We start from the raw sequence: 27832 nt of genomic DNA, 5'->3' as shown, positions 1-27832 counted from the left end.
CTTTCTGTTGTCCGTTCTGACCAGCCGAACCATTTTGAAGCCATGTTTCGTGTGCATACTTGTCGTAGAGTTTGTGCTGTGCAGGGGCTTGGTGTTGGGCTTTTAGCTTTGAAACAAGCCCAGTCCATGAACAGGGCGAGGAGGAGTTCATGGAGCAAGAATTGGTTGCGCCAGCGTGACCAATTCTCGCACATTCCTTTGCTTCGTGAGATTCTGAAGAATAATCCTGATGATTTCAGGAATTATCTCCGGATGACGGACCCCAGTTTTCACCGTCTGCTGGCTTTGCTGTCCCCTTATATCAGCAGGCAGGATACCTGCATGCGGCAAGCCATTACTCCTAGAGCAGAGGCGCATCGCCACGTTGCAGTACTTGGCGTCAGGGAGAAGTTTTCAGGACCTCAAGTTCTCGACAGGCATCTCCCCCCAGGCTCTGGGAATCCTTATTCCAGAGACCTGTTCTGCCATCATACAGGTCTTGCAGAAGGACTATATTAAGGTAAGTTTTCTCCTTTAACATCACATTCTATGTATTTAATGTTTGCTAATGTAATGAAAAAGAATAAAGAAATACGTTTTGGAGAATTCTGTGTAAATATGAGCAGCAAAACAACTTCATTCTTGTAGCATTATAAAGAAAAAGAGAACGCTTTAAACAATTTTTAACATTGCAGCGTGACGAATGAGCTATATCGATTACGAACGCTAGTTTTACCTGACCGAGCGCTTCCATCTTAGAATTTATTCTGAGCATGCGTGGCACTTTGTCCATCAGAGTAAGCTACACACGATCGGAATTGACGCACATCGGATCATGTGGTCGGAAATTCCGACGGAAAAAGTCTGATGGACCCCACACGGTCGGATTATCCGACAACATGGTCCGATCGGACATTTTCCGTCGGAATGTCCGACCATGTGTATGAGGGCTAAGACGTTTCCACTGCTTTTGACACAGTCAACAACCCACTCCTCCTCAATAAAATCTACTCCCTTGGCCTCTGCAGCCGTGTTCTTTCTTGGTTCTCCTCTAACCTATCCCAGCGCACTTTCAGCGTCACATACAACACCAACTCTTCCACTCCTCTTCTTCTTTCAGTTGGGGGACCTCAAGACTCCATTGTTGGACCATGATCCTTGAGAACTCATTTATTCAGGGAAGCCTACCCCACCTTTACCTAACAACTGTATTTGGGTTACCTCCATCGAATCATCCTCTGCAGCTATCATCTTTTGTACCACCTCCCCCTCCCTTTGGATTGTAAGCTCCATGAACAGGACCGTCCCATTCATTTTTTATTGAACTGTATTGTAATTTTACTGTCCTCATTTTATATTTTAAAGCACTGTTGGTGCTATATACATTCTGTATAATAATAATGTTGTGCATATGTGTGTTTTTTGAGTGGGAGTCTGTAAATGATACAGTATAAACCTGGCAAAATATTTCCTTTTTCTTTTACCATCCTTATATTGCCTTTTCCACTGCATCAGAAGGAAGAACAATTTTTAAATCGCAACTCCAGTCTCTTTCAGACTTTTGTCCCTATTGGAAAGATTTCCTTGCCTGTTAGGACTGCAAGTGATTGTAAATGTCTTCAACCGAAAATCATACAAAAGAAAAACAAAGTAAAGTAGAGAGACTTAGAACTTCAGACAGTGCTTTAACCTTCCCCACCGAATGACAACTGCTCCCTCACTTCCTTCCTTTTAGGTTATGTCAAAACATATTTAAAATTACACCGTTTGTCTTAAAATTGTTAAACTGCCATACAGTAAGACTCTCTATGTTCTTTCTCTGGTGCAGTCACTGAAGTGAACAGACAGGTCTGTGGTAACTTTATCCCTCCTGTAAAAGTCATTGTAAAAATAAATCACAGTCCAAAGCTAAAGAGTATTTCCAAAAATATATTTTGGGAAACAGAGTTTTCTAAAAATCCCCGTTGAGCAGTATTTTCTTTAAAATGGCTCATGCCATTTATTTTTCAGTCCCATTTAACAGTATTGCCACAATCTTTCCAGATCAAATCAGGGAACATGGAGTATCCCAAATCTCACAAGAAGACCCCCCCCCCCCCCCCCCAAAGCACTAATTAGGAGTTTCTTACTGAGAGATTTGGGGTCTTCATTATTCCTTGCTGGACTGGAGAAATTTCGATCCATGTATGGCCAACCTTACACACAATAAAACTGGGGTGGGGGGGGGGGGGGGGGGGTTGGGGGCTACAACATAGAAACTAGAACTGCCAACAGGCCCACAAGGGAAACAGGAGTTTAAGGATCCTGAACCAATGCCTGTATCAGCTAAGGCATGAATGTCCACCTAGTAGAACTTGGAGAATGTATAAACAAAGGATCTGATGGCAGCCTTGCACATCTGGGAACCAAATACCTAATGCTCAAAAGCCCAGGAGACACCAACAGCTCTGGTGTTATGGGCTTTGATAGGAAAGGAAGGAACCCTTTTCTTAACCACTTCAGCCCCGGAAGATTTGGCTGCTTAATGAACAGAACACTTTTTGCAATACGGCACTGCGCCGCTTTAACTGACAATTATGTGGTCGTGAGACGCTGTACCCAAACAAAATTGACGTCCTTTTTTTTCCCCCACAAATAGAGCTTTCTTTTGGTGGTATTTGATCATCTCTGTGTTTTTTTTATTTTTTTCGCTATAAACAAAAAAAACGACAATTTTGAAAAAAAAAAAACATTTTGTACTTTTTGCTATAATAAATATCCCTAATTTTTTTTTTTTTTTTTAAAAGCGAATTTTTTTTCTCAGTTTAGGCGATATGTATTCTTCTACATATTTTTAGTAATAAAAATCGCAATAAGCCTATATTGATTGGTTTGCGCAAAAGTTATACCGTCTACAAAATAGGGGATAGATTTATGGCATTTTTATTATTCATTTTTTATTTTTTTTTGTAGTAATGGCAACGATCTGCAATTTTTTTTTTATTGTGACTGCAACATTATGGCAGACACATCGGACACGTTTGACACATTTTTGGGAGGATTGACAATTATACAGTTATCATTGCTAGAAAAATGCACTGATTACTGTATAAATGTCACTGGCAGGGAAAGTGTTAACACTAGGGGCGATCAAGGGGTTAACTGTGTTCCCTGACTGTGTGTTTTAACTGTAGGGGGAGGGGACTGACTATAGGAGATACCAGATTGTGGTTCCTAGCTATTAGGAACTCACATTCTGCATCTCAGAACAGAACAGGGATTAGTGTGTTTACACACACACGTCCTTGTTCTGCCTCTCATTCCCGCGATCGCTCGTGTGGTCCCGAGCATTGGCACCCCCACAGTGCAGCGCGCGCCTGCTATCCTGCTTAAGGGAGCCAAAGTACAGCTACGATGGCTCACGGGACCGTGCCAACTTGCCGCAGTATAATGACGGCAGCTCGTCGGCAAGTGGTTAAAGAGGTTGTATATCTCTAAAATGAAAAATGAACCAAACCTATCCTCTTATACAGTGCCTTGAAAAACATAGATGGATTTTATGTGATAGACCAAAACAAAGTGGCCCATAATTGTGAAGTGGAAGGAAAATGATGAATGGTTTTCAAATTTATAAAAAAAAAAAAAATATCTGAAAGTGTTGCGTGCATTTGTATTCAGCCCCCTTTACTCTGATACCCCTAATTCAAATCTAGTGGAACCAATTGCCTTCAGAAGCCTAATTGGTAAATAGAGTCCACCTGTGTGTAATTGAATCTCAGTTTAAATACAGTTGTTCCGTGAAGCCCTCAGGGTTATTAGAGAACTTTAGTGAGCAAACAGCATCATGAATGCCAAGGAACACATCAGACAAGTCAGATAGTTGTGGAGAAGTTTAAAGCAGGGTTATGTTATAAAAAAATCTTACCTTTATGGTAGAGTGGCAAGAAAAAAGCCATTGTTGAAAGAAAGCCATAAGAAGTTCAGTTTGTAGTTTGCGAGAAGTCATGTGGGGAACACAGCAAACATGTGGAAGAAGGTACTCTGGTCCGATGAGACCAAAATTGAATGTTTTGGTCTACAAGTAAAAGCTATGTGTGGCTGAAAACTAACACTGCACATCACCCTGAACACACCATTCCCGCCGTGAAACATGGTGGTGGTAGCATCATGTTGTGGGGAGTTGAGTTGATGGGCAGATGGATGGAGCCAAATACAGGACAATCTTGGAAGAAAACCCGTGAGTCTGCAAAAAGACTTGAGAGTAGGGTGGAGGTTCACCTTCCAGCAGGACAGCGACCCTAAACATATAGCCAGAGCTACAATGGAATGATTTTGATCAAAGCATATTCATGTGCTAGAATGGCCCAGTCAAAGTCCAGACCTACATCCAATTGAGAATCTGTGGAAAGACTTGAAAATTGCTGTTCACAGATGCTCTCCAGCCAATCTGACAGAGCTTGAGCTATTTTGCAAAGAATAATGGGCAAAAATTTCACACTCTAGAAAGTTAAAGAAAGCTGGTAGAGACATACTCAAAAAGACTTGCAGCTGTAATTGCAGCAAAAGGTGGTTCTACAAAGTAGAAGGGAATCCGCTCCCTTGGGAAATAGGGAAGGCCATCCAGTCCTTTTCCAGAAATAAATGCCAGAACTAGATGGATTCCCCATAGAGTGGTACACGCATTTTAGAATGACTGATCCCACACTTGCTTCGGGTATATAACTTCACTCTAAAGATGGGACAGTTGCCACCCTCCATGTCGGAGTCACTGATTGTCCTTATCCCTAAGCCCAATAAGAACCAACTTCTTTGTGAATCATACCGACTGATTTCACTAATAAACTCAGACGTGAAGATTTTAGCCAAAGCCCGGAGATTGAATGCAGTCATCACTACTCTTTTTGGAGCAGATCAGACTGGATTCATCCCAGGGCTATTGACTTTAATCTGCACAGGCTTTTCACTAACATGCAGGCAATTCATGATACCATGGGCTCTCGGGCCGTTTTAGCCCTGGACTCTCATAAGGCCTTCGACTCAGTCGAATGGCCATATCTACTAGAAGTCTTGGCAAAATTTAGATTTGGAAATGCCTTTATCAAATGGGTACAACTACTGTATCATACGCCTACGGTTAGACTAAGAGTGAATGCTTCCATATCCGATTGCTTTCTACTAAGGAGAGGCACCAGACAAGGGTGTCCTCTGTCGCCATTGCTGTTCGCACTAACGATAGAACCCCTTGCGGCACTTATATGATCCAGTGGGGCGATTGGGGGGTCTGGACGAAAAGATATCCCTTTATGCAGAGGACATGCTAATATATTTGGCGGACCCCCAGACATCTCTACCAGCCTTGCTGGATACTATGCGGCGGTTTGGTCATTTCAGGTTTCCAGGTTAACTGGGAGAAATCCTATTTATGATAGACCAGACTCTCTATAGTGTTGCCTCCCGCATGCCCACTACAGATCTTTTCGTTTTCCTGGGGTTTTGATACAGCACCCTATCTCCTCATACATAAAAATTAATCTGGACCCTCTCATTGGTAGATTAAGGAACACACTGAATATATGGTCAAATCTTCCTTTACCCACTTGCTGACCGAACCATACCCGAAAGACGGCTACAGCGCGGTTGGCTTATTCTGGGAGGGCATCCATGGACGTCCTCCCAGAATGTTGCTCTCCCGCGCCCCCTGTTGTGCGCTCCCAGAAATATACGTGACCGCCGGGTTCAGAAAACCCGGTGCATTACGGATCACGGTAAATGGTCACTGGTAGCGGTCATTTACCACCTGATTGTCAAATAACGGAGCGATCACTTGTAAACAAACTGGCATCATGTCATGATGCCAGTTCCTCCCTCCCCTCTCTGTACCGATCTGTACAGTGCGAGGGAGAGATTGTTTGTAGCACCGCTGTGGGTTGGATCTTTAGTGCCCACAGCGCTGCTCAGTGCCAATGCTCTGCAGTACTCTGCCAATACTCGCCAATACTCTGCCAATACTTGGCAATACTCTGCAATAAATTTTAACAGAAACAAAGATTTTTTTTAATTTTTTTACTTATTTTAAGTTAAAATAAAAAACCCAGCGGTGATTAAATACCACCAAAGGAAAGCTCTATTTGTGTGAGAAAAGGACAGAAATGTCATATGGGTACAGTGTTGCATGACTGAGCAATTTTCGTTTAAAGTGTGAGAGCACCAAAAGCTAAAAATTGGTCTGGTTAGGAAGGGGGTTTAAGTGCCCAGTGGTCAAGTGGTTAACATTACTATTTTGGATAAATATTTTTTAAATTATTTTTCTGCCGCGCTTCTTGTATATTTTGAGTAATTCACCAATCCATATTACTAAAGCCAAATTGAGAGATAGACTCCATCCTCACTAACTTTATCTGGAGGTGTCATGGATCTGCCACCTAGGGGTTAAAATAGTGCAGACTAATTTCAGTGATTGGTAACAGGCTGCCTTATTTAAACACCTCAGCAGCACCGTGTCTTTGCTGTCTGGTCTGCAGCTCATACCTGTTCCCGTGACTTCCTGTTCCTGTGTTTGACCCAGCTTGTTTGACTACGATTGATCTCTGCTATCCTGACCCTGGCCTGCCTTATAACCATGCTCCACTCTACACTGCTTGCTATCCTGTTGCCGAACTTTGCCTGTACCATTCTCTGCCTGTCATCTATATCTACATCTGATCATCTGTTACCAAACCCGGCTTGTCTGACTACGTATTCAGTGTCTTCCCAGCTTATCAACCTGCTTCCTGTTTCCTGCTGCACCAGCTGAACTGACAATACCAAAGACGAACCAGGCACCCATACACTGCCAGGCTCTTGCGGCCACTGTTGCAACATCGGTGGCCCTTGAGCCGGGGTTGTATGAGACAGCCTTCCCACTGCACGTCAGGCTCATCCAGCAGGTACCTAACAGTACCAGGCAGCCATGTGCTGAGCCTGCAAGTGGGAAGTCGGCAATGGATGACATCTGTCAGCATCTTGCAGCCCTTACCCAAGCAGTCAAATTTCTACAGGAGGGTTATACACAACTGGAACAACGTGTACAGACTATAGCTACACCAGCAAGTGCTGCTGCGCCTTCTGCTTCAGGGACTGCCACTGCAGCAACCTCAGTGGTGATGTTGCCCCCTGAACCCAGAGTTCCAGCACCAGAGAGATTTTCAGGTGACCGGGGAAAATTTTGATCCTTCCGTAACGCATGTGAACTATACTTCGCCTTGTAACTTCGAACCTTCTCCCTTGAAGCCACCAAAGTAGGATTCATCATATCACTGCATCAGGGTGAGCCCCAGTCTTGGGCTCATCGGATGTTGGACATGAAACAATGTCTTGTTACAGTCCATGTCCGCCTTCTTCGGCGCGATGGCCGAATTATACGAAGATCCGCAACGAACCACCACAGCAGAGGCTGCCCTTCATGCACTCCAGCAAGGCCGCAGAACGGCCGAAGATTATGTTACAGACTTTAGATGCTGGAGTGCAGACACACAGTGGAATGACGCAGCCTTGCGACACCAGTTCCGCTTGAGGTTATCAGAAGGTCTGAAAGACGAATTGGCCCGTGTCGGAGTCCCAAATACCCTGGAGGCCCTTATCACACTGACCATTAAAATTGACCGTCGGCTCCGTGAGTGACGATCCGAAAGATCAGCCCACCAGCCACGCCCGGTCTGGATGATGCCCCGAATCCCAGCTCCTACTCATTCTGCACCTGTTAGCTTCGCTCCAGTTCAGCCAGCTTCTGTTACTATTGCTGCCAAAGCACCGGAGCCTATGCAAGTTGGCCTAATACGCCCCTCTCTGTCTCCGGAGGAACGCCTGCACCAACGACAGAACAACCTCTGCCTATACTGTGGGGAAGCGGGCCACTATGTATGTTCCTGTCCAATCAAGACACGTAAGCGGCGGATGTTTTTCCGTTAATAACTTTTCTTCATCTACCAACGCCACCAACCTAACCCTTTCCATCTCTTTCCAGCTGCTAGAAAGGGAAGTGCTGGTTAACACCATAATTGATTCCGGGGCCTGCAGTTGCTTCATCGATCTAACCTTTGCAACACAACAACGTATCCCCTTAAGACCTAAAGCACAAGGACTTTCTGTTTTTCTAGCTGACGGGTCATGTATCAAGTCCGGACCTGTGACCCAAGAGACATTTCCCTTACCTGTGTTGGCCTCCTCCCAACATAAGGAAATCCTAAGCCTCGATGTCATCTCTTTCCCACTATTTCCTGTTATTCTGGGCCTACCCTGGCTGCAGGCGCATAATCCACGAGTTAACTGGGCCACAGGGAGAATTGACTTCCACTCAGCCTATTGCCAGAAACACTGCCTTCCAAGAGTCCCAGCTTCTTCTACAACACTACTTTGTGTGGACTCTGAGTCTGAGGTGTGGCAAGTCGTACCTGAACCATACCATGAGTTCCTGGATATCTTTAGTAAGCGAGGGGCTGACACTCTTCCCCCACATCGGCCATATGACTGCCCAATTGAACGGCTTCCAGGGTCTGAAATCCCTTTTGGTAGAATCTTCCCCCTCGCTGAATAAGAACAGGAGGCACTAAAAGCATATATCCAATAAAACTTGAAAAAGGGGTTCATCCAACCCTCTATCTCCCCAGCAGGAGCAGGAATATTTTTCGTTGAGAAAAAGGACCACTCCCTACGACCTTGTGTGGACTATCGGGAGCTCAACAAAATTACAGTTAAAAACCGGTATCCTCTCCCTCTAGTACCCAAACTATTTCAGAGGTTAAGGTCGGCAACCATTTTCACCAAACTAGATCTACGGGGGACCTACAGTTTAGTCCGCATCCGTCAAGGGGATGAGTGGAAGACAGCTTTTCGCACCCGATTCGGCCACTATGAATACCTGGTTTTGCCCTTTGGACTATGCAATGCCCCGGCTACCTTCCAACACTTTGTCAATGACATTTTCCGAGACTTCCTGGATATATATTTTATTGTTTACCTAGATGACATTTTGATTTTTTTCCATTTCCCTAGACTCTCACCGAGATCATGTCAGAAGGGTGCTGAGCCGCCACCACCAACACGGACTCTATGCTAAAGGTGAAAAATGCGAGTTTGAATAAAGCAGCATCCAATTCCTGGGACTGATAATCTCGCCTGAAGGCATTAAGATGGACTCTGCTATCTTAGACTGGCCTGCACCTACCGACAAGAAGGGGGTGCAGCGCTTCCTAGGTTTTGCCAACTTTTACAGGAGGTTCATTAGGGGCTTCTCTGCTATCATAACCCCTATCACACAGCTGACTAAACAGAACCTCCACTTCCATTGGACACCCGAGGCACAAGCCGCATTTGATACTTTGAAGGGACTGTTTACTTCAGCACCTGTCCTTGGTCACCCATACCCGTCTCTGCCCTATACACTAGAAGTAGGAGGAGAAAAGGGGAGGGGAGCGAAACACAAAAAAACCTCAACAACAAAAAACCTAATGGGAACACATTTAGATATTGTTACAATGTATTAGACTAAACAGGATATAGAACAATATGACTTGGTATGTTTTATACACATCTCCCCTTTTTTCTCCTTTTTTTTATAAAAAAATAAAAATGTCTTTATTTAAAATACATTTCTCCTTTCCCCTTTGTTACATTCACATATATTATTATGCCTAAAAAGTCCAACACAATTAACAATTTTTGTTGAGGTTTTTTTGTGTTTCGCTCCCCTCCCCTTTTCTCCTCCTCCTTTATCCAAGATATATAAAGGACGTGGCATTTGGTTTCTCTTTTATAGTGTATCCACAGAGCCACCCTGTGATAGATGCACATTATTTCTATTTCATACACTAGAAGTAGACGTATCTGAAGTCGCTATTGGAGCAGTCATCTCCCAAGGCCCTAAGGATCTGATGCATCCAGTAGCCTTTTTTCTCCCACAGGCTGTCTCCAGCAGAGAGAAACTATGATGTTGGGGACCGAGAATTGCTGGCCATAAAGGCGGCTTTAGAAGAATAGAGGTACCTCCTGGAGGGAGCAGCGCATCCCATATTGATCTATACTGACCACAAAAATCTTGAGTACCTGAGGACTGCTAAACACCTTAAGCCACGTCAAGCATGTTGGGCCCTGTTCTTTTCCCGCTTTGTTTTCCACATTACCTACTGGCCGGGTTCGAAGAATGTCAAACCAGATGCACTGTCTCGTATGTTTGATGACCCCAAGGAACCACCAGTGGCAGATACCATCTTGTCTGAAAATAACTTCTTACTTTTACAGGGCAACCTTCTCAACCGAATGAAGCAGGCATCGACAGATGTTCCTAGCCTTCCAGGGGGTCACGCTGACACTCCAGGAAGGATTGCTGTTTAACGGAAGCAAGTTATTTGTGCCTGAATGTCTACGTATAACCATTTTGGGTCTGTGTCATGATCATCCCCTAGCAGGTCATTTCTTGATCTCCTGAAACGAACGTTCTGGTGGCCAGACCTGGAAGAAACCTGTAAGAGATGCGTAAATTCCTGTGCAATCTGCAACCGGAGCAAGGGTACAAAGAACCGAGCCTGGGGTCTACTTCGGCCACTGCCAGTCCCTGACAGACCATGGAGAATGATAGCCATGGATTTCATTGTGGAACTTTCCCCATCAGAAGGATGCACAGCCATCTTCGTGGTAGTGGACCGATTGTCCAAAATGGCCCATTTCTTGCCTCTGAAGAGTACTCCCTCTGCCATGGAGACAGCTAAAGTGTTTATCAGGGAGATTGTTAGGCTTCATGGAGTCCCTATGACCATTGTCTCTGATCGGGGGGTTCAGTTCACTTCCCGATTCTGGGAAAACTCTGTGTGAAGCCCTCAAAATTGAAATATCCTTGTCCTCCGCCTACCATCTCCAGACCAATGGACAGACAGAGAGGACCAATCAGACGTTGGAGCAGTATATCCGATGCTTCACTACTTTTGTCCAGGATGACTGGGTATCGCTGCTACCACTGGTGGAGTTCGCCTACAATAATGACACTCACTCAGCCACAGGTCAGTCACCCTTCTTTGCAAATTATGGTTTTCACCCATCCTTCTTGCCCGACTTTATTCCAGAGACCACAGTCCCTGCTGTCCAAGACTAAGTGGATTTCCTCAACCGCAACAATAAGTTACTTCAAGAAGTGGTTGCCTTTTGACAAGAAAAGAATAGGTGAACTGATTCTCCACCCGGGAGACCAGGTATGGCTGTCTACTAAGAATCTCAGGTTGGCATGTCCCTCAAAGAAACTGGCACCTAAATTTGTGGGACCATTCCCAGTCAAGAAGAAACTTAATGAGGTTGCTTATGAATTATCTTTACCTGATTCACTTAAGATACATCCTGTCTTCCATGTTTCTCTCTTGAAACCCGCAGTCCCTGACTCTTTCCCAGATAGAGTATCCAGGCCACCAGAACCTGTGACCATCAATGGCGAAGAGGAGTACGAGATAGAGGCCATCATAGACTGTAGGAAAAGAAGGAATCAGGTACAGTACCTAGTTAAGTGGAAAGGTTATGGCCCAGAGGATAACTCTTGGGAGGCTGAAGAGGATGTGCATGCCAGAGACTTGGTTAATGCCTTTTTTCGCAGTCATCCACAGAAGAGACCTGTTGGGCACCCGGAGGTTGCCCGTAAGAGGGGGGCAATGTCATGGATCTGCCACCTAGGGGTTAAAATAGTGCAGACTAATTTCAGTGATTGGTAACAGGCTGCCTTATTTAAACACCTCAGCAGCACTGTGTCTTTTCTGTCTGGTCTGCAGCTCATACCTGTTCCCGTGACTTCCTGTTCCTGTGATCCGATCTGTTTCCTGTGTTTGACCCGGCTTGTTTGACTACAATTGGTCTCTGCTATCCTGATCCTGGCCTGCCTTGTAACCATGCTCTACTCTACACTGCTTGATATCCTGTTGCCGAAATTTGCCTGTATCCTGACCATTCTCTGCCTGACGTCTATATCTACATCTGATCATCTGTTAACAAACCCGCGTTGTCTGAGTACGTATTCAGTGTCTTCCCAGCTTACCAACCTGCTTCCTGTTTCCTGCTGCACTAGCTGAACTGACAAGACCAAAGACGAATCAGGCACCCATACACCGCCAGGCTCTTGTGGCCACTGTTGCAACATTGGTGGCCCTTGAGCCGGGGTTGTACGAGACAGCCTTCCCACTGCACGTCAGGCTCATCCAGCAGGTATGTAACAGTAGGGAAGGAGCTGTTTGGATTGCAAAAACCACCTTGCAACTACCCATTCTAGAAGGGGGTCTGGCACTTCCTTGCCTTCAAACCTATTATGTGGCCTCCCAACTGGCACATGCGCATTGGTGGTTCTATCCCAAAGCCAAAAATGCGGCCACTGCTTTGGAGACAGTAATCCTTACCGCCTATGAATCTCTCCAGAACCTCATACACAGAATGTCGCTCAGGGGAAGAGGGGGTGCAACTGTTCTAGCAATGACCCTATGGATAGCTAAACTCTCTAAGCTATCGCCATCCGACTCACGAGCCACGCACCCACCGAATGCCCTGCTGTGGGGCAACCCATGGTTGCAAGAATTTTTTCATAGAACAGATGGGGACTTCTGGTTTGAATGGGGGGGGGGGTGAAAGTAATCTCACTTTTCTTCCTAGATAACATGTTTAGCTCCTTCAAAGAGACTTTTCTTTGTATAGTTATGTTTTATGCCAAAAAATCCATAATCATGCATTGGAAATCTCAATCCTCACCTACCATAACCTTCTGGCTCACTATTGTTAACCATGCTATCCCCTTGTATAAGTTGACATATGAAGCCAGAGAATGCTGTAAAAATTTTTCCAAGATTTGGGATTCCTGGGTTAGCTCAGACCATACTATACCACCTGCCCCCTGATCTGCGGGATGAAACTGTAACATTACATTATGTTAAATGTATGCATATACCTAGATTCCATAAGGATCAAAACAAGCTGATCAGATATTTAATTGTCAAGTCGCTTTATGTATATTGACTGGATACCTGAAGACTGTTTTTGTTTTCGTTACGATTTGAGCGATGTTCGTTCAAATGTATACCTATGTATTTGTTTGTGTATAAAACAATAAAAAATGACACCTTTAAAAAAAAGAAATAGCAGCATCCAGTGCTGGAATTTATTTTTATATTCCTTTTCCATAAACTAAGTATCAGCGAAAACACAAGAGTGAATACCTTTTCAATGCATAGGTAATAAGTGCACAATCAATCTTTGTGAGTATGTGAAAAGTATTTTCGGACTTTCGCCAGTCACTTTTTGCCAGTCTTTTAGTGCCCATTAGGCAAAGATTAATGCACACCATATCAATTAGTGTGTCTGCAGTGGAAAGGATTTGGTGCAAAGTCATAGCTTGGACCTTCTTAGCTTCAAGGGAGTGAAAATCCTTCACCACCTCCTCAATACTTTCCTACATAACCTCTTCCCTTCTGATTCCTGAACAGGGTCACAGGAAATTAAGACTTGTAGCATTTTTGTCCTCTGAAAACCGAGGATTCTAGAAGTGCCAAAAGTTTTCCAGCTTCTTGGAGGTGGGGGGGGGGGCTTTAATAGACAGGCAGAGCTCTGAGGAAAGCGGAAATTCAGGGGGGTAAATGTCCCTCCCTCATATTTTTGTTCCTTTTTTAATTAGTTGACGAAAATTGGAATTGATTTTCGTCATAGTTTTTGTCAATTGACTAAATTCAGGTTTTATTTTTGTTTCGTTTTCGTCACTGAAAACCTGCAGCTGACCAAAATCATGACAAATATTTTCATTGACAAAATTAACACTGTTTGCCAAGTTAGATTTATTTTCATGGTGTAGAAGGGCTCTTTCACATAGCCAGTCACATGTAGCCACTGGAATCCAGTGGCATGAATCTGTGGATTCTTGTTGGTGAAATGACCAGGGCATGCGATTAGCAGCGTACGTTTAGCCTATTTAAACTAATGGCAGGCTGAAAGCGGCTGCCACTGTTCGCATGTAGCTGTACACAGAGCGGTTAGCTGTGGTTAGGGACAGATGTGTGAGCCATGACGCAGCTGACTATGTCCAGGCTCGCACTTCCATTTATAATGATAGTTATCCGTTCTGTGTGCAACTACATGTGAACAGCAGCAGCCTCTGTCAGCCTGCTGTTAGCTGAGCAGCTGCTGCTAATCGCATGGCCCAATCATTCCAACCACAGGAATCCACAAATTCTTGCCTCTGGAATCCAGTGGCCACATGTAACCGGCCGCGTGAATGTGGCCTATCATTCTTGGTGAACCTGTCTCTGGGTAATTTTCCATGTAGTTTTAATGAAAGCGTAATCACTGGATTATATGGATTATTAGGAAAGTGCAGTATTCCATATTTCTTAGTTTTCACCATTTCCAGCACCAATTTTTCTAAAGCCTTGGCTTTTAGAATATAAATGCTGAATGTAAACTAGTAAAGAGTATGCAAGTGCAGTGAAAGTAATATATGATTTATTTAGCCAATTTTTATATATGGGCCCCTAGGCATGTATTTCACATCTCCGTTTCATAAGTGTGTCTTAGGGTTGAAACATTTACCTTTTAGCTGATAAAACCAACTGTATTATTCAGTTTGTTTTTTGTTTTTTTTTAGGGCTGGTTCACACAGCAATTCACATGGGGTTCAGTGCGGTGCAGTTTGAGCGGATTCATTTGGAATAGGCTCAAATTGCACTGCACCGCAACAGAAGTAGTTAATGCACTACTTTTGGAAATGCACTACAACCAGATTGCACGGTACTGCAATCTGGTGCAAAAGTACCATGCAATCTGGTTGCATAATTTTTGAGGTGTAGTTAACATTGACGCCTGTGTCAAAACTGTGTGTTTTGAAGTGAAGGAAATGCGAACAGGATGTAGGTTTCCCGAGTAAACAGGGTCTCAAAAATATACTATGATCATATTTTTAATGTGTTGTGTGTGTTTATAAGATAAAAAGATGCTTGTTACAGCTGAATGTCCTGCAAGGTGATGGCTATGATTGGGAGGGTTGCTGTTTTAACACTTCAGGTGTAGAGATAACAGTGGCTCAACTAGGTGGCTTAGTCACTGTTTAATCAGTGTCCTATGTAGCTAGCTATGTCCTTACATGATTTGAATGAATGATGGCTCTAGCGGCTTCAAAATTTATATTTTATGGTGGTCATAAAAATCGTAATCATCTTACAGGATCCAATTGAAAACATTTCAAGAGAAATGACTGAAGAACAGATTGCAGAGCTAAAAAGTTCCATCTGGAAGCGATTTTGCATGGCACAGGTGAGTAAAGTAGAATTACTTAAAATGTGAGACTTACTTTTTCTGCATTCATAAGCCATCAGTGGCATGGAAGTGACAAACTTGAGTAGTGAAATGTCTTTAATATTACTAAAAAAATCCACTTGAATGTGTCTAACATCTACTAGCTACACCTAGGACAGTGATGGCGAACCTTGGCACCCCAGATGTTTTGGAACTACATTTCCCATGATGCTCCACTACACTGCAGAGTGCATGAGCATCATGGGAAATGTAGTTCCAAAACATCTGGGGTGCCAAGGTTCACCATCACTGACCTAGGAGATCATATATAAGAGTACAGGAAAGAAATTGAGGGTTTGCTTTTAACAATCAGAACCAGTCAAACCGCTAAATACACAAATTTAAATACGTATAAAGGGTCTGCTTTACAATTCTCCCCATCTATTTTTAAGACTCACAAACCAAAGTCTGGTGCATGATTTCATTACAGTTTGGGAATATGGTGGTGTCCATTCTTCATCCCATCCATCTAGAAAGTGAAAGAGCAGCAGCAGACTGATGAGGTTATACCTATGTTCATTCTGCTCTTTCCTTCTAGCACACCTGATTGGCTCGTAGTACTTCTCCCTCTCCCAAACCACTGCTGTTTATGGAGATTGCAAGAGGTTGATTCCAAGTCAACTTGAGATACAGTAATTAAAGTAGTTGCACTAAAAAAATACCTTTTTATAAATGCACAGCTGCCTTAACTTATTTATTACAGGTATTTATACAGTGTCATCAAATTGTGTAGCACTACAATTTATTCACATCAGTTCCTGCCCTCACATAGGTCCCTATCTCACATGAACATACAAACTATGTCCAATATAGGCAGGAGTCAGTTAACCTACCAGCATGCCTTTGTGGGAGGAAACCAGAGTACTCAGCAGAAAAGCCCATGTAAACAGATGACGAACATGCAAAATTCATGACGCTAGTGTACTGGTTGGGATTAAAAATGAGATCCCCAGTGCTGCAAGGCAGGTGTGCTATCCATGGAGGCACGGTGCTGCCATTTGTGTATTTTATATTTGCCTGGCGTTCAGCTTATCAATTGCTAGTTGTCAGCACAATTATTACAAGTAAATTATGGTTGTTTTCTTGCCTGCACTTTTTTTGCATTATGTCCCTTAGTAAGGTAAAGTTGGCCACACACAGAGGAATCAGCTGAAATTCTAACAGTGGGTAGTTTAGGCTGGCCATAGTCGATTTGAATCTTGTCCGGTTCAGCAAGAACTGGATGAGATTCAAAAAAGGGTCGCTGGTTCGAATTCCGACCACCATCTGCTTGGAGTTTGCATGTTCTCCCTGTGCCACTCTGAAGACATGCTGGTGGGTTAATCAGATCCTGTCTAAATTGGCCCTAGTATGTATGAATGTGTTTTAGGGACCTTAGGTTGTAAGCACCTTGAGGGCAGGGACTGATGCGAATGTACAATATATATGTAAAGCGCTGTGTAAATTTACAGCGCTATACAAATACCTGAAATAAAATAAATAAACCATGTATGGGCAGGCTGAATGATCAATCCCATTGGGTACAACCAGCCTACCGGATTTTACATGCAATTATTGCTGGCAGCTGTTATAGCTGCTAGCAATATTCACAGTCTTCTTCGGGGGGGGGGGGGGGGGTGGCTTCCCCCACCCCCACTGAGAGAATACAATAGCTCGGCAGGAGGGATTTCCCTGTCAACCCATGGTTGGAAATTTGCTTCATGTATACCCTGTCTTAGACGGTTCAACAAAAGTCAATTACTCAGTTGACTTTTGTCGAAGGAGCTGGTCGAAAAATTGTTGTCCAAACAACGACTGCAGTCAATCAGCATTTGCTGCTTTCAGAATAATGAAACCAAACAGGGTGGATTTGTCTATCCACGCTGTTTGTATGGATGGAGGAATCTATTTGTTTTCTATCATTCAGCTTGCAGGCTGAGCAAGATAATTCTATTGATGTATGGCGAGCTAAAGTTTGTATGCTCCCACCAGTCATAATTTAATCAGTATATTTATCTTCATAGTAAATCTGTTTTTGTTTTTTTCTAGATATGCCGCCAAAGGTGTACAAGAAAGTTCACAGGATTTTTCGAGAAGCTTAAGGTAGGTTCATTGTATAGTGTGTTTCTATATTGGTGAAGATTACTTTAACAATATAAAAATATGCCCTTGTTTTTTTTTGTTATTGGCAACCATCCATCATGGGGTTCTCCTATGTCCCTGCACGCTGTTACCCTGCTTATGTCTTTGTCTTGTTTCCAGTCCCTTCACTTGTTTGCTACCTCTGTATCGCTGTTCACAGATGGGCAGTTTCAGTGGCCTTGCTCTGGCTAGTTGTTCGGCTCTCATCACTAAAGACTATTATTATTATACAGGATTTGTATACCGCCAACAGTTTGCACAGCACTTTACAACACGAGGGCAGACAGTACAATTACAATACAATTCAATACAGGAGCAATCAGAGGGCCCTGCTTGTTGGAGCTTACAATCTAGGACAATAAAAAAAACAAGGCACTTCCAAGATCAGCATCTTGCAGAAAGCAATCCACCATGTACTGATGACACTGTGAATGCTCTGCTATCTCGGTTTGTCTGTACTAATGCTTTGACATCCAGTTCAGACTTTAGCTTTGCCTCAGGTATCGATCATCAGTCTCATTGCTCCAGCCATAGGACCCTCCAAGCCAATTAGCCACTATCAGCAGAGTCACACTGATTGTTACAATGGCCTTCTTTCATTTTTCTACAATTCAGCTTTCACAAACCTGCAACCTTTCCTTTTCTGAGTCCTTTTCACTGTCACAGCTTGACAGTAGCCAAAATCAGAAATCTGGTTTAGACGTTGCCACACAAGATTTAAAGTATGCCTTGATGACCTTTTGTAAAACAAAAAATAAAAGACTATGGTTCTGCAACAGAAAAATCAAAAGGTCACTGAAGACTTTGTAACTAAATTGCAAAACTTATGAAATCTTAAGAAGAAGTGTGACAAATTCAGTTTGGACCCTATCGTAGTAAAAGCACAGGCATCATGAATAAAGGGCACACATACTTTGTATGCTTTGCAGCTAGGAGATATAAATAACTGTGAATAAGATTTCTTCCCAAAGATGTCACTGACATTTCAGCATACATTCTGGTACATACTGAGCACTTCCTAAATGTCCTGCTCTCGCTATAGTTGTAAAGCTTAGAGGTCACAGTTTCTAACCTCCTACTACAAATGCTAGATGCTTGTCTTTCGTGCTGCCCCCTCTTTCATTATGCCTTTTAATCCCTTACCTGGCACAAGTCTGAGTAAAGTATTGATGCCAGTTTTAACATTTGCATAGAAGCTAGTCAAGTAGTATTTTCAGTTTGGCATGACATAGTATGTCAAATCCGTAATAAACCCAAAAACAGACATTTCGTATATCGTAGCTTACCATTTCTTAGATTTGATGGCTGCATTCAATTTCTTTAGGCTTTGTTTCTTTTATTTTCATCTGGTAATTCAGCCAGTAAGTCTGTTGTTTTTTAAAAGCACAAGCTCCGAAGAATGTATCAGTTACAGAGGTGAGACACACCCTTTAGCACTAGCAGGGGTGCTTACAGTGATCAGCTTTTTTTTATTTATGTAAAACCTTTTACACCCAAAAGGAAAAAACTGTTTGCTGTAACTACTTATAAAGTGTTATGTGGAGTTTGGCTTTAATTTGGTACTATATTTAAATATACTATACATATAACACCCCCCGCCCCCCCAGACTGACAATGCTGCTGTCCAAAGGTGCCCCTTGTGCTCATTGCTAAGTATAGACACTCTAATACAGGAGTGTGTTACTGGCCATAGTATCAGGTGAAATCAGCAGGAAAAAGCCTAAGATAAGGAAACTGATGCAGCCACCATACCTTCTAATTGGTAAACTGTAATATATTGCATTTTTGGTTTTGGGTTTACTACCTCTTTCAGTTCACCACCTTGAAATTGTAATATACATCTCATACATAGGGTGTTTTTTTTTCTCCAGTTAAGAAAAATGTCCACCCGTTACGTATATTATCAGTCACCTACAGAAAGTTATGGGTATTATGTTGGCTACTGTATTGGTTGAGACAAATTGAAGAGATCGTTATTTATGTAGTTAGGATACTGTACATGCGGGGATACCCATAAAACTGATTTTGAAGAGGATTTCATGATCAACAATAGCTTGAATAAAGTTCCTGCAGAAGCAGGGGTGTATCCTTTTATCTTAAAACAATGTTTCAACAAGATGATCACAACCAACAAGACTTTTACTACTAGTTTGATTTCAACAATCCTGCCCCAGTAACTGACTATTGCCAGTGATGGTGAACCTTGGCACCCCAGATGTTTTGGAACTACATTTCCCATGATGCTCATGCACTCTGCAGCGTAGTTGAGCATCGCGGGAAATGTAGTTCCAAAACATCTGGGGTGCCAAGGTTCGCCGTCACTGCTATAGGCCAACCTTTACGATGTTGTTTATTTATATTCTGTGTATTGCCCTTTAAAAAAAATGTTACCCCATTTTAGCTTTAAGAGATAGTGGGAGAAGTTGAGCAGGAAATTTGTGTTCTTATAAAAGATGGTGACTTGTTTCTAAAGTACAACATTGATGACAAGGACACCTGGGCCCTATGTGCAGCCTCCAGAGAAGACTCTGCAGTGCCCTGTGATTTCCGGTATGAACCATTAGCAATCTTTTTACTGGAATCTGGCCTGCAATAAGCCTCACCTCTTTTCTGAAGCCAGGGTTTGTTTTCACAAATTCTGGCAGGGTAGAATTTATTCACCACTATGTTGTTGAGCTGAAACAGTTAGCAGCACACTGCAGATTTAGGCCCTCCAAAGTTGAGGCTAGCTTATAGAGTAGACTGCAAGGCCAAAACGTATCTGCAGATACACATTGCAAAGAGCTGTGGATTCGGGGTGTCAGATGGAAATGGTTGTGCAAGAAGCCAGTATTATGCTGTGCCCCACAGATTTTAAGGAAGCTCCTGTCCAAGTATAAACAATTACTGACAGCACACCAAATGCACATTGTTTTATCTGTAGGGGTAACTGCTATAAAGGGAGTCTGTGAAGAAGATGTCACAAACTGAACCACTTTGCTAAATGTTGCGATTCCACCCCAAGTACATGATTCATATCTTGCTGTTGCGCTGGCCGATCAGGAACCTGATAACATGCAGGTTTAGGTAATCCAAAATATCAGACTCATTTTAAAATCTGTCACTGTAGTGTAATTGTTAATGTCAAACGTCTGCTGCTGTTAGACTTACTCCAGGAGAAACCGACAACTTGAACAGGCTACAGTAATAACCAAATTTCAGTGTAGAGAAAGGTAACATTACCTGTAATCACCAAAACATGCATTTGGGCAGTTGAATACTTTGTTTCCCAATATAAAGCAAGCCTATTAGGAGTAAACGTGTATCATACACTTGGATTTAAAACTCATACAGAAGCTGGAATATGCCTGATAGGCAGGGTCTTGAAAGAAAGATACCTGCTTGCCTTTTCTGGACTAATTTACATTCACAAATTTTTAACTCTAAAACCTTCCAGCAATGCAGCCTGTACACAGGCCTTCCTTAACCACTTAAGCCCTGGACCATTTTGCAGCTAAAGGACCAAGCCCCTTTTTGCTATTCGGCACTGCGTCGCTTTAACTGACAATTGTGCGGTCGTGCGACGTGGCTCCAAAACAAAATTGATGTCCTTTTTTTCCCACAAATAGAGCTATCTTTTGGTGGTATTTGATCACCTCTGCGGTTTTTATTTTTTGCTCTATAAACAAAAATAGAGCGACAATTTTGAAAAAAATTCAATATTTTTTACTTTTTGGTATAATAAATATCCCCCAAAAATATATATAAAAAAACTTATTTTTTTCCTCAGTTTAGGCCAATACGTATTCTTCTACATATTTTTGGTAAAAAAAAATCGCAATAAGCGTTTATTGATTGGTTTGCGCAAAAGTTATAGTGTCTACAAAATAGGAGATAGTTTTATTGCATTTTTTTTTTTTTTTTTACTAGTAATGGCGGCGATCAGCGATTTTTATTGTGGCTGCGACATTATGGCGGACACGTCGGACAGTTTTGAAACATTTTTGAGACCATTGGCATTAATACAGCAATCAGTGTGATTAAAAATGCACGGATTACGGTAAAAATGTCACTGGCAGTGAAGGGGTTAACCACTAGGGGGCAGTGTAGGGGTTAAGTGTGTGTGTGTGTGTGTGTGTGTGTGTGTGTTTTATTTTTTATTTTTTTTTACTGTAGGGGGCGTGGCTTGGCATGTGACATCACTGATTGTCTTTCTCTATGACAGGGAACAGACGATCAGTGAAAGGCTCACTAGGGAGCACGAGGAAAGGTTTGTTTACACTTAACTCTCCTCGTTCTTCAGCTCTGTGACCCAATTGCAGGAAACCGGCGGCGATCGGGTCTGCGGGTCCCGCGGCCATGGTCACGGAGCTCAGGACCGGGTCACTGAAGGAAATGTAGATTGTCTAAAGGTGATTTCTTAACCCCTTCATGTCTGTCAAAGTGTGACGTTCAATCCCCACACAGGCCTGGGAGATTAGCCCATTGAGACAATGACACAAAACAACAAAGTCTCTCTGAGCAAATCTAATCTTTATTCTTTGGTGTGAATATTTAAAGGGGGCTTTCAGAAAGTACCGCCCTTTGAACGTGTCATACAGATTATCCAATCATATACAAGTACAGCCTACAATAAAATTGAAACTAGCAATTCCTCAAAATCATGTGCTTTCCAAGAAACGAAACAACTGAAAGAAGATAACAGTAACATGGGAAACGAAACTAGACTAGCAAAACTTGAGCATACATTTTGTGAGGTGGATGTTAGAGAGAGACACAAAATGGAAACCAAATTTCTTAAATAATGAAAGCGGTTAAGCTAAATATCCCTTCAATCCCCTCTTAGATCATATAAGATGATCTCTACATTCTATGTTGTGTCTTAATACTTCTTTGGGGTTGTGGCGTTGATTGCCTGATAACTCTTCATGTATGTCATGTAGGATAGAACCTTATCGGGAGATTGAAGGCGTGCAACTATGCAAGTGTAACACTTAAAGCAGAGGTAAAGAATCAGAGCAAGGATAAATATCATAACAATAACAAGGACAATGTATTTTAACCATGAAAATATACCTCCAAGCCCAAATCCTGCATTGGCAAATGGGCTCCATGTTTTAGCAATGTCCCTAGCTTGCTGCTGGAGCTGACCTCTAAGGGATGTCCCCTTTTATCATCCCCTACCACTCCCATGACAGGTACCAAGTATGCAAGGTAACACCATCCCTTAACATGAAGGGGCACCCAGGGATAACACACTTTCCCACAACATACATAAATACTTTGTCCTAGTGCAAAAGGTCTCTTAGCGACAATCTCATGAGTGTACTTGTCCTGTGTCACGATTATTGGTGCAATATTTCACCTACATTTTTAGGGAAAGAAGAAAAGTTATGCAAAGTTCAGTTTAGCCCTGGGTCAGATACTTGAAACAGTGAGCAGGCATTCCCACATCTTGATGTTAAATATTGACCTGCTGCAGAAAGAAGGGTTAGTCTGTGTCTCATTCCCTAAATTAAAACACCAATCAGGGGAATAACTTCTACCTGCTATTGGAAAGGTAACAAAGTTGTTTATGTACAGAGTGGATATGTTAGTCAGGAATACCGGAGGAGGAGTCTCCTTGAGAAAGGAGGAAATATTTAAAGGTACAGACAAAAGGGAAATTCAGGCAGTGCTAGGATGTAATTTGTTACATATCCTACATTCTTCATACCCTGATTTTTTCCCGAGCATAAGCATACTTAAATTTTAGCAAAAGCATCTTATCAGTAAAACTATCTCCAGTCTCTCTCTTGATTCTAGCTTGTGTCACTGTAATGCTCTCTTGTGTGTATGTATGTATGTATGTGTGTGTGTGTGTGTGTGTGTGTTCCCACAGATACTTTTAATTGCACCCAAATCTTCAGGTGGGTAGGAACACTGCCAGAGAGATCAGGATCAGGAGGCAAAATGCCTTGCCAGAAGTCTGTGGTGAAATAAGCGAGGTCATCTTCTCTGGCCGGACCTGCTTTTCCAGGAACTCCTCCTTCCTCTGCTTGGACTTCGGCTTGAGGGTCTCCTGTATCCAAGATCTCCTTCCAGCTCTTGGGGCTTTGGGCAACCTTTTTCACTCTGTTGGCATGGATCCAGGACTGGCAATTTTCCACTGGGATGGCTGTTCTGGTCACTGCAACCACTGTGGTAGGAGGTCCATAGGGATACTCTTGCTTCTTACTTCTGTTCAGCTATTGGACCACCACGGTGTCTCCCACCTTAAAGAGGTGAGTAGCTTCCTGTGAAGAAAAAGGAGAGGTGCGAGCAACATTTCTCTCAACTGTATCCAATGTTTCAACCAATTTCCTTACATATTCTTCCTGTATTAAGTCTAAATCTACCTTTTCCATCATTAAAGGTGCTCTGGCCTATGGGGTGGGGAAAGGTAGACCCATCAAGACTTCAAAAGGTGAATACCCTGTTGTCTTGGAAGGGGTCATTCTTATTTCTGCCAGGACTGCTGAGAGGACCTTCTTCCAGTTGGCAAAGATTCCTCCTGTGGCCTTTCTTATTTTGTCTTTTTAATTGTTCTGTTCGTTCTTTCTATTATCCCTGAGCTTTGAGGGTGGTAGGGAATGTGAAACTACCATTCTATCTTGAGAGTTTTTACCAAGTCCTGGCAGACCCTTGATACAAATGCAGGTCCATTGTCTGAGTTTATTTGAAGTGGGCATCCCCATCAAGGAATGATTTCCTGAATGAGGATCCTCACTACTGTTTGTGCATCTTCTTTTGTGGTTACAAAAAGTTCAACTCATCTTAAGAAAATGTTCACAATTACCAAAAGATATTTCTGTCTTTTGCCTAGTTTGGCCATGTGTGTGAAGTCAGTCTGAAAATGTGTAAAAGGAGTGTTTGGCCTTGTGTGGGTTGCTCCTGATACATGTGATGCATCTTGATACATAATCTTTAACCCTCCAGGAAAGTTCTGAAAAATAAAAATATTTCTCCAATAGTTCACAAGTGGCCTTCCAGCCTCTGTGACCTATTCCATGGTACTGAGAAATAAAAAGTGATGCACTAGCTACTGGTATACATGGCTTCCCCTCTTTGCAGAGAAGTCCAGTCTTTGGATCTTTCTGCACACTTATTTTGTCCCAATCCCTGAGATCAGCTTCTACTGCACATCCCTGCAAATCTGAAAGAACCTGATCAAAGAAGGGCAATTCTGGGGCTAGCATGGGCATTTAGATCTGTGCATTTTGTGAAATATCAGCTTGTTTAGCAGCTACACCAGCCAGAGCATTGCCCTTGGCTATCTGTTTGTTGGCCTGTGTGTGCTCTGCAGTGCTGTGAAAGATAAATCAGACCTGGGTGATGTGTCTTGGTGAATGAGGTTTATGCAATCATGTTGTGGCACAACCTCATCCTGCTCTCCTTTTAATTCTAAAGGGCATTTAAGATTGGTGCTAGTCCTGCAGTGGGAGAAGCATATTTGATGTGCAATTTTGGATTAGACAGCACGATCACCTCATAGCCACTCAACCTCTGAGCAGACGTGCTGTGTATGTACATTTTTCAATAGGATTGATACATTGTTGGTGGTGTGAAGTGTCGTGTCGTGCCCCAGAGAGAGTGAAAGAAGTGGTCATCTGAACCATCATCGCACAGGACACGAGAGCTCCGAGACACACAGGCATGCCCTGAACCTGCATCGGAACCATCTTTGAGGAAAAAAAAAAAATAGGGCGCAACTTGCCTCCATGCTCCTGAGCGTGGACACCTGACAAAGTCTTACAATTTTCCCTTGCAAGCAAATAAAACATTTTTCCATAATTAGGGAGGCCGAGCCCTGGAGCCATTACCATAGCATTTTTCAAATACACAAAAGCATTGCACATTTCATCTGACCATTTTATACAGTCTGGCATGTCTGAACCTATGGCTTGTCTCAGGAGATTGTCATAGTAGGAACAGTCAGGTATTCATTGGCGGCAGTAACCAATCATACCAAGAAAGGTAAGCATGTCTTTCTTAGTAAGTGGGCGGGGCAGACCCACAAGAACCATAGCTCTTTTGTGATTGACTTTCCTTTCTCCTTTTGAGAGTACACAACCAAGATATGCAACCATTTCCTGACACCATTGCAATAATTTCTTTGACACTTTGTGACCACTTTCAAAAAAACATTTCAAAAGATCCCTCCCATCCTCCAGGGCGGCCACCGAGTAGAACTGCAGATGAGGAGCCACATACTGCAGCAGGGATGAACAGTGTCCTGGTATCCAAGCTCTGAGAGTAGTTTGGAGGACAATGGAATAGACTGCAGAGGAGTCTACATAGCCCTGGGGCATTCTACACCATGTTAGTTAGAAAGCAAAGATTGGCTGTGTCTCCTCATCCACAGGGACGGAAATAAAAAAAGCATTCAATAAATTAATCACAGTAAAATACTCTGCATCCTGTGGTATGGCAGTATTGATGACACATCAGGCACTATTGGGGCAATCGGTACCATTAGGCTATTGATGGCCCTTAGGTCTTGTACAAACCTATAGTCACCATTTGCCATCTTACTGGGTTAATGTTAATGTAGGGCGAGACAATTTCTCTCTTGGTTGTCTCTGTGTGTAACCCCCTCTTTGTCCTTGCCCCCTCCCTTTTATAAAAGTTACCCCTTTTATTTCCTGAGAAATCATTTTGATAATGTGTCTGCACTAGTTTGTTTAAGGATGTCAAAACATCCTGCAGCATCCTTCGCTGTCAGAAATCAGTTATTGTGCTTGTAGCCCACTCTGATATTTACTGTGTGTCCTCATGTAATGAAGTCTTTCATAAAAACTCTTATCTGGTTGTGGAATGTAAGGGGGAGGAGGGGGGTGCATGGTACATGCATAGAAAACATTGATTTAACCCTTAAATCCACCATCTCATGTCTCTGTTAAACCCATTGTGGACAATGTTGTGGCTAGGATGCTATAGGGAGCCTCGGTCCAGCCGGGGATCTCCACAGCATGTTTATTTTCATCCTTATTTTTCTTTCTAAACATTCTGACTTTTATTTCCTTGACTTTTTATTTATTTTTTATTTATTTATTTTTTTGGCAAAATACCAACAAGCACTCCTTATGGCCGGAGGTTCCCCTGATCACAAGCAAGCTTTGTGCATTATTACTTTTCTTATTTTTATAACCAAACAATTTTTATTTATATTTCAAATTTATTTATTTTTTTGGCAGAGTGCCAACAGGTTCAAACAGTACTTTCAATTGCTGTAGTACCAATGCCGCAAACAATTCCTCACTATCTATTACGGTCAGTGAGATATTAGCACTTGAACCCTGTTGGCAAAAAGCCAAATGTCCAAATTTTGCACCTGACTTCCCCTGTGCAAGAGATGTCAGTAGCAAAAAGAATTATTCAAATAGCATGTTTTGATCAAAAGTTAGCCTCAGAGTATACTACCGACTATGCCAATTTATGTATTACCTTAAGAGAGTGTTATAAACACTGCTACTATGCTCACTATCTCATACATTGGAATCAAAGCATTCATATGTAAATCATTAAGAGAAAACATAAATACATCACCGGATACTGTAGCATCGCTCTACGTTTCGGTTGGGGAACTTCCATCAATCACAAAAAGGAGCCGGGAGTTCACGGCAAGACGCGTCTGTCGCCTTTTATTTACGTATCCTTATAACACAGTGCAGTGGAAAGCGTCGTCTTACCTTACAACGCTGACAAATTCCACACAAACAGTTAACAGATCATCTTATAAACTTCTACAGGCGATAGGAAGATAAGCAAAGAGAAGGGTTTTGTCCGTCACACTTTAGCAGACTTTTTTCTTATAATTACAGTACTGTATAAATCATTTTCCTACGAACTTCTCAGAGTCCGTGAAAGCCCCCCCAGAGCTTTCTCCTTGTTCACACGGGAACAAGTGCTGCTTCTTAAAGCAGTCTTATTAAATGAACTTCTCGGAGTCCATTAAAGCCCACCCAAGGCTTCTCTACCTGTTCACACGGGAACAGGTGCTGCTTCTTAAAGCAGTCTTATTAAATGAACTTCTCAGAGTCCATTAAAGCCCACCCAAGGCTTTATCACTGTTAACTCAGAACAGCTTTTTTTTACTGCTTCTCAGAGCAGTTAAACTTATCAACGAGGTCTGAAAACAACTTCTACATAAATCACAGGTTCAAAGAACGATTTCTGAATAATGTCACAGTGAGAGATACATATATCAATTCAACTCACCATATAGACATATATTATAATCGACCCCGGACGAGCCCCCAAACTGAAGGAAATGTAGATTGTCTAAAGGTGATTTCTTAACCCCTTCATGTCTGTCAAAGTGTGACGTTCAATCCCCACACAGGCCTGGGAGATTAGCCCATTGAGACAATGACACAAAACAACAAAGTCTCTCCGAGCAAATCTAATCTTTATTCTT

The 27832-nt window shown here is 42.6% G+C and overlaps 1 protein-coding gene across 1 annotated transcript in view; it reads left to right on the top strand.

Annotated features, from left to right (window-relative positions):
• The window catches only part of SLF1 (SMC5/6 complex localization factor 1), a 187256-nt gene that overhangs the window by 53396 nt on the left and 106028 nt on the right, over nucleotides 1–27832 (top strand). Inside the window, exons 6-7 of the mRNA XM_077462392.1 lie at nucleotides 15163–15252; nucleotides 17323–17376. Of these exons, the coding sequence (XP_077318518.1) occupies nucleotides 15163–15252; nucleotides 17323–17376 (144 nt within the window). The remainder of the gene's footprint in view (nucleotides 1–15162; nucleotides 15253–17322; nucleotides 17377–27832) is intronic.

The sequence above is a fragment of the Lithobates pipiens genome, unplaced genomic scaffold, assembly GCF_037356315.1.
Source record: "Lithobates pipiens isolate NorthernLeopardFrog02 unplaced genomic scaffold, aLitPip1_a1.2 Scaffold_3, whole genome shotgun sequence".
NCBI lineage: Eukaryota > Metazoa > Chordata > Amphibia > Anura > Ranidae > Lithobates > Lithobates pipiens.
The sequence above is the reverse complement of the archived record's forward strand: the minus strand, read 5'-3'. Positions and strand labels throughout refer to the sequence as shown.